The 12,500-nt window shown below is 37.0% G+C and overlaps 1 protein-coding gene across 1 annotated transcript in view; it reads right to left on the reverse strand.

The window, feature by feature from the left end:
• LOC135215281 (ATP-dependent RNA helicase DDX18-like) overlaps nucleotides 1-12,500 on the reverse strand; it is a 97,992-nt gene that overhangs the window by 13,571 nt on the left and 71,921 nt on the right. Inside the window, exons 7-9 of the mRNA XM_064249826.1 lie at nucleotides 11,439-11,590; nucleotides 8,328-8,496; nucleotides 7,152-7,283 (exon numbers count right to left, since the gene is read on the reverse strand). Coding sequence (XP_064105896.1) covers nucleotides 7,152-7,283; nucleotides 8,328-8,496; nucleotides 11,439-11,590 — 453 coding nt within the window. The remainder of the gene's footprint in view (nucleotides 1-7,151; nucleotides 7,284-8,327; nucleotides 8,497-11,438; nucleotides 11,591-12,500) is intronic.

The raw sequence follows: 12,500 nt of genomic DNA on the forward strand, positions 1-12,500 counted from the left end.
CTCTTGGCGAGTACGCACTAGAGAAAGGTTGTCAACACGTGTCAAGGATGTCGAATCTTCTGAAGGTACGGCAACACAGCAATAGGACAAAGTCATGACTGATCTGGATCATCAATTATAAAGTCCAAGGCACAGGGGATCATGAAGGACTTTAACCTGTCAACAGATGCCGAATGATTCGAAGATCATTACGACATTCAAGACGGAGTCAAGACATTGATACCCGCCTTTTGAAAGATGATATTGAAGATGATCTATGCAAACTACCTATCCTATTCGCCAATGCCGGAGAGAGATGGGATGCGGTCTTAAAAAACAAAACTCTTTGATGGTTCTCGCCAGGGTGTGAGCGCCCTGTACGAGTCAAGTGCCGTCTAGAGGCCTGAGGTCCCTGTGATGGCAAGACAGAAGTTTTTCATCACTAGCTGAATCTCGACTGAGGAGAAACAATACGTACTACATATGTGAACAACAAGAGCAAATATGGATCTATGTCTTTCACAACTGAATCAGATCAACATAACTCTCGTGATTCCATCCAGAGAAAGTCCCATCAGTGACATCAACCAGCAAAAATGACTCCAATCCCTGGAATTCTACAGATGACTGAAAGAGTTACCCAACCATTTCTGTTGCTGCTTGGCAAGATAGCCTATGCTTGCAAGGAAAGCTGAATAGTTCTTTAGCCATGAAGACACCAAAATTGTACTGCCTGAGGAACCGCTCTTGTATAACTGGTGCTAAAGGTTGGTTCAGGGAGGAACTCAGCTCGTTGCCTTGGAAGCAGAGTTGGCAGGTTGGTTCAGGGAGGAACTCATCTCGTTGCCTTGGAAGCAGAGTTAGCAGGTCGGTTGACAGAAGTCTTATGTCATTTCTTTTCTATTCATGTGAAAACTGTTCATTGAACACCTTACAAATTAGAAAAATGTAGAGAGAAGACAAAACTGTCGAGTTTGTCTGAAAAAGTCACTCTGAGTCATTGCAGTGGCCCATGGGTCAGGTGTGATGAAGCAGAGGAGAAGACCTACAGACTTTTATTATCCACGGTAAAAAGAAGAAAGATGAACTTGAAGGAGAAAAGGGGAAGCAATTTAGGATGACTGTGAGAGCAAGATGGCAGGAAAGGGGAATGAAGAAGTTGGACAGGCTAACAGAGTGGAAAATGTCTGGGCAGACACGAGAGAAATATGTGTGGGGGGAAGCAGAGGAACTGGTGGGAAGAACCAGAGGATATGGAGTGTCAAGAGGAGAAAAGTGGTGGTGGAATGGAGAGGTGCAAGAATCATAATTGAAAATCAAAAGCATTTAAGGACTAGAAAGTAAGGCATGCACAGGGTGCAGAAGAACGTACAGAGAAGAGGAAAGAGCTGCGGAAAGGAGGGCAGGTATGGCTATTGGAAGGGCAGCAGAGCAATTGAATGAAAGACTAGGAACAAGAGGAGAAAAGGATATCTATAAGATTTCAAACTAAAAGAAAAGGGTAAAGTGGGTGTCACCCAGGATAGAGCTGGAAATATATTGTATAGGGATGAAGATACTGAGAAGAGATGGAGAAAGTATTTTGAACAACTTTTAAATTATGAAAATGAGAGAGATGGGGGAAGCACAGAGGGTGGAGGGACCAGTGATGGAGATACAGGATAGAGAAGTGATGACAGCATTAAGTAAAATGAAGAATGGTAAAGCACCAGGCCCATCAGAGTTCCAAATTGAAATCATCAAATTACTAGGTACAGAGGGGGGAGAAATGGATGCTGGATTTGGGGGAGAAATGGATGCTGGATTCATTAAAAGCTATATGGGAAGAGGAAGAAAAGCCACGGGAATGGGAGGAGAGTCTAATGATGTCTATCTATCTATCTATCTATCTATCTATCTATCTATCTATCTATCTATCTATCTATCTATCTATCTATCTATCTATCTATCTATCTATCTATCTATATCTATATCTATATATATATTCTATATCTATATCTATATCTATATCTATATCTATATATATATATATATATATATATATATATATATATATATATATATATATACCCATTTTTGTTTGTGCTGGTCATGGATGTGTTGAGTGAAGACATCAGGTAGAAGTGCTGTGGGAGTTCTTGTATGCTGATGATCTGGAGATTACTGCTGAAGATGGGGAGGATCTACAGATAAGGGTTGGAGAGTGACAGGAGTCTTTGGAGAGAAGTGGCTTAAAGGTGAATTTAAATAAAACAGAGGTTTTAGTGAGCAGTAGGGAAGATAGACAAAACAGTAACACAAGAGAAAGGACGCTCTATTATAAAACAAGTGGAAAAATTTAAATACTTAGGATCTACTTTTAAGCCAATAGGGAGGATGTGAGGCTGAAGTGGACATAAGATAAAAGTGGCGTGGGGGAAGTGGAGAGATGTAGCTGGAGATGTATTAGAAAATACCAATCAAGCTAAAAGTCACGATATATAACAGTGATAAGACCAGTATTAATGTATGGATCGGACACGTGAGCTCTAAGAAGAAAAGAGGAAGTAAAACTTGAGAGAACAGAGATAAGAATGCTGAGGTGGATTATGGGAATATTGCTGCTTGAGAGATTGGAAAATGATGAAATAAGAAAAGCAGGGTTAGTGAAGATAACAGAGGTGATAAGAGTCACGATTGAGATGTATGGGCATGTGTTAAAGGATGGATGACGAGGAAAGAGTGAACAGGGTTTGGGAAGAGCTTGTTAGAGGAAGAAGATCGAGAGGGAGATGGAGCATAAATGGCAAGATATGGAGAGAAGATGTTTAGTGGAGGATGATGCCTTTGATAGAAGACAGTGGAGAAGGTGCATCAGGCAACCAACCCCTTAAAGTAGGGATAACAGTAGGAAACAAAAAGAAAGACGATAAGGAGTCTACCGAGATATCTCTGAAGATTCTCGCAAAAGCATGTGGAGCACGAGACAGGAACCAGTGCCTCAGTGGCATGATCGGTGGCCGCGAGTTCGATTCTTGGGCATTCCATCGAGGGGTGAAAGGTGTGTATTTCTGGTGAAAAAAGTTCACTCTCGACGTGGTTCAGAAGTCACGTGAAGCTGTTGGTCCTGTTGCTGAATAACCACTGGTTCCATGCAACGTAAAAACACCATACAAACAAATGAGATAGGAACTGTAAACATGAGTCAAATGCTGCCCACCGACCTTAGGTCTCTGTGATGACCAGACAGAGGATTGTCATTAGTAGTTACCCTCGGCTGAGGAGAAATAATACTAAGACGAACAACCTCTTTGCCCGAAAGGATGCCATGAGTTTCAGGATATTGATGAGGAGATACTTATTGTCTTGGTGTCACACCTGAGGACAAGGGTCTTACAGGTATGCACCTATTGTTTAGTTGGTGCATCTGATAACAGATGCAATTCGCGACGAGTATAAACAAGTACATTCAAAGGATCCTGTTGATCGAGCACCACCCTAATTCCTTCCTCATCATTCGAGAGAGGAAAAATAATTATGGACTGGAAGCAGACCTTCATTCTCTGTAATGAAGTGAGCAAAGATAAAGCTGTCCAAAAGAGGCTTCTATGGCGATAACAGGATACCGGAGATGACTAGCTCTTAGCCGATATGGCTGTTCCTGAAACAAGAACACACGAGAAGTGAAAGTTCCATGGAAGACAGCTGAGACCCAGAAGAAAGCAGGTAATTCTTCTGAAGGATAGCTACTACCAGGTCTTGGCTATGTCGTATCAAGTCCAGAGACTCAACAGACAATTATTCTTTTAAGTGCCAGCAGTAGCAGTATGAGAATGACTGTACAAGTGTTTTTCTAACTTCTTCCTTCTTTCCAATTAGAAATTAGGTTGAAAGAGAAACATGTATGTGGACTCTCTCAGAAACGAAAGAAGGCTGGCTATTTTCCAATTGTCCTTCGCAGCCCGAGAATTAGGCCCTCAGAGGACAAAGGAGACACCTTGGCACATTCCTTGGCTGCAGCGGCAGCCATCACTCCGCAAGAAAGAGAGGCAGAACTGAATCAAGGTTTGTTCCTGAGGGTCAAGATGACCTCAGGATTTACAAACTGGCAATCTGAATTAGGACATTGTCCCTTTTCTTAGCACCAGCACTCCCCACAGTTTGCTAGGTGGGATGAAATCGCATAAGGGACTGCCTGGAGGGAAACCATAGCGGTGTCCTCCACGCTTATTGTCTCTTGTTGCGAGAGGGAATACCTTCATGGCAATGAGAAACAGCATGAGACCTGAGATTGGTAAAGAACAATCGCTCCTGTCGCGGTAGCTGAGGGGGGAGGAGGAGAGAAAAAAACTTGACTGTGTGTCTCAAAACTTGGAATGAACTCTTTGTCCAAAGAAAAGGAATTCAACTAGCCAGGAAAGCCCTCCCAATCAAGGAGTGCGATACCCTACGAAAACTTCTCTCTCCTGGAAGAGCAAGGGCCTAGATCGATGAAGATTATTCACAGGGGAAGCTGTGGTCCTATTCCCAAGATGAATGTGCTGACAATCAGTGCAAAGATCTCTGCTGAATGAAAATCAAGGGTATTTGTACGGCAAAGCAAACCCATGAGTTTTCCCAAGGTGCAAAACTCCAGATTCCTTCTTGAAGGGAGAATTGACAAGACCCCATGAAACTTTTCCTCGACTGTTTGAAAGTATGGCGAGATGATCCGAGGATCAACGTTGAGATACTAACCTTTGTAGCTGAATTCAGAAAAAGAGAAGCTCATCGAAATTCTCTGTCCGCCTTGCACCTCTCCGAACATCCGTGGGTGTCAAGAGAACAGGTAAGGAGAAAGCACCTTCCTACCTGTCCTGTTTGAAGAACCAGCAGGTGGGTAGATTGGGGGTGATTATCACATGTGATAACTGCTGCACAGGGAAGGATGGTGCTCATGCCATGGCAAAGCACCAACCTGAGTAAAGCAAAAGTTCTCCTGTACAGGGCCGAGCGCTCAATTCAGCTGAACTGAGTGAGCTGAGAAGTCACTTAACATGACTGTGTGTGGTACTCGTGCTAAGAACTATGAGTTTCCTCGAATATGCACTAATCCCCTCTGAGGCCGAAGCCCCTAGGGAAGAGTTCAATTGAGATTATTTCTTCTATCCTATGCGCTCTGACCCTAAAGTCCAAGATGCAAGGATTGTACCCAACTGAGCACTTAAAAAGTCCTGCCAGGCAGTGTCGAAACACCTTATTGTCTCTGCAATTTCATCATTGTGTTCCTAAACCAGACTGGAGAGCAAACTCAACCGTACTGACTGAGAAACACCCAAGATTTTGCAAAATTCCGGGCAGTCAACATAACACCAGCTGAACACTCATGAGAAAAGATCTGATTGCTTGGCAGGCTCTCAAAGTTCCAAGGAAGAGTGCTCAGTGAGATTCCCGAATCTCGTACCAATGATCATCGAGAGTGGTCTATATCGACTTCCGAGCACTTGGAAAGCGCCAGAAATTCCAAGGAATTCAAGCACTTGCCACAACTCCTGAATGAGTTCAGTAGGACTTCTTAGAGGAATTCTCTTACTACTTACTACACCAGGTGCTTGGCCAAGACTGAGACACCAGGTGTTTGGCTGAAACAGACACACCAAGTGCTTGGTCGAGACTGAGACACCAGGTGCTCGGCCAAGACGGAGACACCATGTGCTTGGTTGATACCGAGACACCAGGTGCTCAGTCAGAGGCCAAGCATGCCTTCGAGACTCCCGAAAAATGAAAAATGAGCCTCTAGAGGAGAATGTGAATCGGATCCTGCCCTACGAGCGGGAAGTCAAGAGAGGATCCTGCCTCCCCAAGAGAGCCATTCCCTTATTGGACTTCTTAGGGGAATCTCCTTGCTACTTCAACAGGTGCTTGACCGAGGCACCAAGTGCTTAGTAAGAGAGGAACCTTGGTTAAAGCCTGAAGCACCAGACCAGGCCCTGGCCAAGTACTGGTGTAGTACTGGCAGGGAGAGCCAGGACACTTGCATGTCCTGGCTTTTTCTCTCGCCATGCACCTGAACCAGGACAATGAGAGCTCTTTTCGACACTAGTTCAGGATGCTCGAGACTTAATAGAAAATCAACAGTACCAGTCTTAGAAGCAGACTGAAAAAAATGGCAGCAGAGTGCAAACCAATGTCTGCGCACCCGATGGCCCCCCAAAATCGCAAGCAGCAGCAGCGCCTCTTTATTCTTGGAAGATGGGTAGAAGGCAGCACAAGACACAAGCGAGGATAAGTTTGAAAGTATTCATCTCACAAGACTTCCTCTTTGAACTCCTCTCCAACATCTATTACAAGAGTCGCAACACGAATGACCAAGGCAGCTGCGGCAGGAGACCATACAGGAGCAACCCAGCCAACAATAAATACAGGAACATCAGTAACAACAACAGCAATCAAGGCAGCTGGGGCAGGAGGCACAGCAGGAGCTGCCTGTGACTGGGTGACAGGAAAACAGGAGCAATGAAGAAGGGAGGCATAGCAGGAGCAGGTAGCCTACAGGCACAACATGGCAGTGCCACAGCATACAGGAGTGCCAAAGTTCAACATCCTAAAGGAAAGGAAAACCAACAATGACAATTCAAGTTATCTACTGCTGCACCTACATTGCTTACTGTCAATCTGAGAAAAAAATAAAAAAATATAATAGAAGAGGAATCCTCTTGCACCGAGGGCAATTGCCCTACAAAGCGGGAAGAGACCCTTATGAAGAGGTCGCCTGACTGCCAACCACACCCCTACTCTCGAAGTAGAGAATCCCCCAAAGGAGCGAACACTAAAGAAAGATTACCCAGGAGGGAAAAACGAGTGAAGGGGCGGCTGCGATGACGCTAGGCAACTCCACTCACAAGTTTCCTACCAGCAACTCTCCGACAGCACAAGCAGTAAGAACAACACCCAAAAATAATAAAAAAGATATACTGTTGCGCCCTTATAAGCATAGAATGGAGAGAGAGAGAGAGAGAGAGAGAGAGAGAGAGAGAGAGAGAGAGAGAGAGAGAGAGAGAGAGAGAGAGAGAGAGAGAGAGAGAGAGAGAGAGAGAGAATTGTGTAGGAACAAATACATTTTGTACCATGTCTTACTTCTTAAAATCAAGAGTACATTTTGTACCATGCCTTACCTTTTTTAAATCAAGAGTACATTTTGTACCATGCCTTACCTTCTTCAAATCAAGAGTCCCAATGTTGAAGATATCCTTATGTTGATGGGAGTCATAAGCTCGAACATACCCTTTAAAGGCCTCTTTGGCACTTGCATTGAGGAAGTAATTCTTGCTGACAAGTTTCTCTAGCTGGAAGAAAACATTTCTCTCAGTTTTACATAATACATACTACTTGCCAAGAAATTACACATTTGTTATTCTTCACCATCTTAAGTAATAATATCTTTAATAACTTTCTATAAGAGAGTTTGGAAGAATGGTCACTTACACAGATATGGATATAAGCACACATTTCTGCTTGACTATGATGCAAATTAAAGATGCATAATTAATTGTTACATTATTACTAAAGCTTATCAGATGTCTTTACCTATCAGCTATAGTATTTTGACTTCCTTTTGGTTAGGCTTATTTTTAGGCATGAATTTTGCAGGTGACTTGTTTAATAACAAGGTGTAAACATAGATCTGTTAGGCTAAAAATTATCTAAAATTACTGTTGTCATTAGAAAAACCTTGATTTTCAAAAATAGACTACTTTAAGGCAAGGAACTCCTTTCCTTGTGTAAAGTTATGAGAGCACTATTATAATTTTGGATTTAAAAAGCAGTCCAATCAATGACTTATTTTAAAGACAATTATCAGGAACTACTAACACTAACCCATTAACATTAACTCGCAAACATTATACAGAAGTTATGACTTACATTAGTGTTATGTTTGCATCTAAAAATTAACGCCTACATTTAATTTGTTTAAATACTGAATCAGCTAGAAAAACTAATCTTTTTAAGTCAAAATTTCCAAATAAACAAAATTTTCCCTAGAGACCTGCTGTACTACTTCAAATACTAATAAGTGTACAAAATGTCCAGGCACACATCTCATGATGAAATTAACCTGGCAATAGAATTCATTCTTCTTTAACATCCAAAATCAACAGAGGGTGCCATAAACTACTTTATCTTATTTCATAATGTAATTCATATTATTTACTTATGTGTTAAAATGTATAATTGACTCTGATGCCAAGTAACTATTGTGTAAAAGTTATCCAAGGATTTTTTAAAAAGGCAGCTCAATTCTGAGAGATGATTATGCAATATTCTTTGAAATTCTTTGTTTCCACAAATAGTTACTAGAATCGTTTTTTTACGAAAACTGGGATGAATACCTGAGGCTGAATATTTGCAACTTTGCTCCAAGTAATGTCCATACAATCTACATTGACTTTGTGGGCCTTGAGGTAAGTGATGAATCCAATTTCTTCCTCTCTAATAAAAAGAAGAGCATTACCGCTGCCACCAGCACGAGCAGTTCTTCCTACACGATGAATGTATTCCCTGAAATCAATAATTAAGATATTTTTAGTATGGTTTTTACATGGTGACCTGATATTTTATCCTTCAATATACTTACTGATCTAGACCTCAACTCGTTAAGATACTGGACCCTTCATAAGAATGCAAATGACTTCAAAAGGTAAACCAATTGCATACTGTGTAAAGACTATAAAAAATATACTCATTATAAAATGTCTTTAGTTACTAAAAATTACATTTCTCTTGATAAACACTTGAAAACCTGTAAAGGAGACTTGTATTCATTAACACTTACCAGAAAAAAGGAAACCTAAAACATATTATAAAAAGTTCTTATAAAAAGCTTATTGTTAATGTTCAAATTTCATAAGCCCTGACTCAATGAGAGTGAAGGCTGGCTTTCATGTGAACTAACTAGATATAGTGGGTAGGACATACAAATAGCCATTTTCTTTTGGCATACTGGTACCTAACAAGACAGGCTTAAGATAAACTTACAGCAATCTGGGACAGCACTGAAAGGATAGGTAGATTTGTAATTGTTTTTGTTAGAATACTGGTACCTAACAAGAAGGGGTTAAGATAAACTGTACATCAAACAACCCTGCACAGCACTGGAAGGATAGATAGATTTGTCATTTTTGCAGTCATCATTTGGACTGAAAAATACCATTCACAGGAGAAAAAAAAAAAAATAAAAAAATAACATCCACAATAGGAAAAAATTGTAAATATACTATACTGAGCTTGTGAGCTTTTCTCAAAATTATAAGATATATGGGAAACACACAATCACACATTTTAGCTTCCTGATTGAATGTCTCTTGAATAAAATGTACAACAAACTTGTGAGAAGTGAATCAGTGTGACATTATCCCCACCATCAGAATATAAGTATTTTTATATAGGCTTTTCCGGAATGCAGAGTAACACCAGCAGTTAAAAAAATTTATGTGCAGCGTAAAAAAAAATATCAATAAAAAATGTCAGGTTTGGGAAAAACTAAGATATTTAGTCAGAAACTCCATAATTTTCAATTAACCCTCAGTGTTCAGGCTAATATACGCTAATGCATACACCCATGACTGAGCTAAACTTAAAGATGGCCCATTTAAAAGAAAATGGACCAAGGAAGATTTGTACGTATATTCACGTTATAAGAATTTTTATTTTTAAATTTCTGTACCTTCCACAGGAAGTTATAATTGAATATTTTCCATGAAGGCCTCTTTTCCTTATGAAAATCTTAAAAAATACACTAATTCTACAAAGTTATAATCATACTTTCTAATATTTTTTATTTTATTTTACTTAGTCAAATTGAAATCACAGCTCAAGCAATATCACAAAAGATAAGAAATAAAACCGGGAACAAATTTCAAGCATATTCATTGTAAGCCATTTACGATGTAGCCTTGGACGGGAATTTGTGACAAGCGAGACTGAGGGCTCATCAGCTCACTCTTATAGGGTGATTTGAAGAGTTGCCAATACAGTACCACCCTGAATTTACGTGATTCACAATAGCGCGAACATTTCATAGAATCTAACTAATTATCATACACGAGTTCTTCACAATAGTGCAAACTTTATCAAATTTTCCAGAAACACTGCAAAACCCTGCAAAAGTGTGTATGTTTAAATTATTATCTAAATTTTTAAGTTTTAAAGCTTTTGTGCATAAAATCTATTAGAAATTTATTATTTTTATTTTTGTATATGCATAAATATGATACAAAGGTAACTAAAGCACCTACAGTTAGTGCATATATGTACTTTTACAAGATGCAATACCCATTCACAAAGTTGCTACACTTTTCAAAGATGATATCCCTTCAGAACCATTTAATTTCTGAAGAAGGTACTAGTATACTTATACTACAATTAGAATAAGTTTTTGTGTTTTTAAGTGTAAAATCAGTATGGAGATTCTGTGTACTATGCTATTTATATTTCTGAAATACGTATACAAAGGCAGTACATGATTCATAGTGTTTGTCACTATATAAGACCTTCATGATCAATAAGTAAAACATATTAGAGACATAACAGAGTTGTTGTTCTGTGAAAATTACTATCTTAACCTCAGAGAAAAGGGCTGGTACAATCTGTATGTACTATGTTACATAATTACAGCACATACAGTTAATGCACACTTCAGAAGATGTGATCCCATTTGCACTTTTTAAAGATGATACCCCTCCAGAGTTTAACCTCTCTCTCTTTTTACCTTCACCCTCTGCAAACATTACATATATAAATACATGATTTTTTATTTCATTGAATTGTGTATCTTCGTTATAACACTTATGAAGGTCACCCAGTGATGCAAAGAAAACTCTTTTTACTCTGAGGGAAAAAGAAAATGGCATCCCATGCATTAGGGGTAATGTTAGTATGTGTGTACAAAAATGAATATGTATGTACGTAGTAGTTATTAGAACTATTTTTATGCCAACCAGTTATTTCTTTTTGAAGGGTAATGTAGTAAACTAACTTTTAAATCAAACCACAGTAACCTTAATTTAATTTAAATGTTAGCTTAATACTTAGAGAGCATGATTAGTGTCATATTTAGTGTTCAAACTCTAGAAGCAAGCATTTATTAGCATCTTTAGAGACCGTGCCAAACTTATGCAAAAAACTTCCCCTTACGTGACGGGGTCTGGAACCTAACCTTGCGTAAATTCGGGGTATTACTGTAGTGATATATGGAACTAGGAACATTTTTCCCACATTATTCATTCAAACTGCATGGTGCCAAATCTTGACTATATCTACCATACCCATCCACTGCCCTGAAGCTGTATGTGATCGTATACATACGATACCCGAGCTGTGGGGGTTAATTCACTTATGAGATGTTTAAAAAATTCATTTATTAAGTGTTTAAAATAAGTAATTTAATAAATAAAATTAAAACTATTAATCAAATAAACCCTTACCACTAAATAATAACTCACTTGGGATCATCTGGTGGATCATACTGAACAATCCAATCAACGGCAGGAATGTCCCATCCACGAGCTGCAACATCGGTGCACAATAATATACCAGACTCAGCATTACAAAACTGGTAGAAATTAGTAGTGCGTTTTGTCTGCTTTTGCTTACCCTGAAATTTCAATTAAACCATCATTACAAATTCATCAATATACATATACACATATACATGCTGATATATATATATATATATATATATATATATATATATATATATATATATATATATATATATATATATATATATATATATATATATATATATATATATATATATATATATATAGTATATATAATATATATATATATATATATATATATATATATATATATATATATATATATATATATATATATATATAATATATATATATATATATATATATATATATATATATATATATATATATATATATATATATATATATATATATATATATATATATATATATATATATATATATATATATATATATATATATATATATATATATATATATATATATATATATATATATATATATATATATATATATATATATATATATATATTATATATATATATATATATATATATATATATATATATATATATATATATATATATATATATATATATATATATATATATATATATATATATATATATATATATATATATATATATATATATATATATATATATATATATATATATATATATATATATATATATATATATATATATATATATATATATAGATATATATATATATATATATATATCTATATACATATATATATATATATATATATATATATATATATATATATATATATATATATATATATATGGTTTTTTTCTTTCGTGGCAAAAAAACCTTTATTTATATATATATATATATATATATATATATATATATATATATATATATATATATATATATATATATAAAGGTTTTTTGCCACGAAGGAAAAAAACCATATATATATATAGATATTATATATATATATATATATATATATATATATATGTGTATATA

Source organism: Macrobrachium nipponense, chromosome 5, assembly GCF_015104395.2.
Source record: "Macrobrachium nipponense isolate FS-2020 chromosome 5, ASM1510439v2, whole genome shotgun sequence".
Classification (NCBI taxonomy): domain Eukaryota; kingdom Metazoa; phylum Arthropoda; class Malacostraca; order Decapoda; family Palaemonidae; genus Macrobrachium; species Macrobrachium nipponense.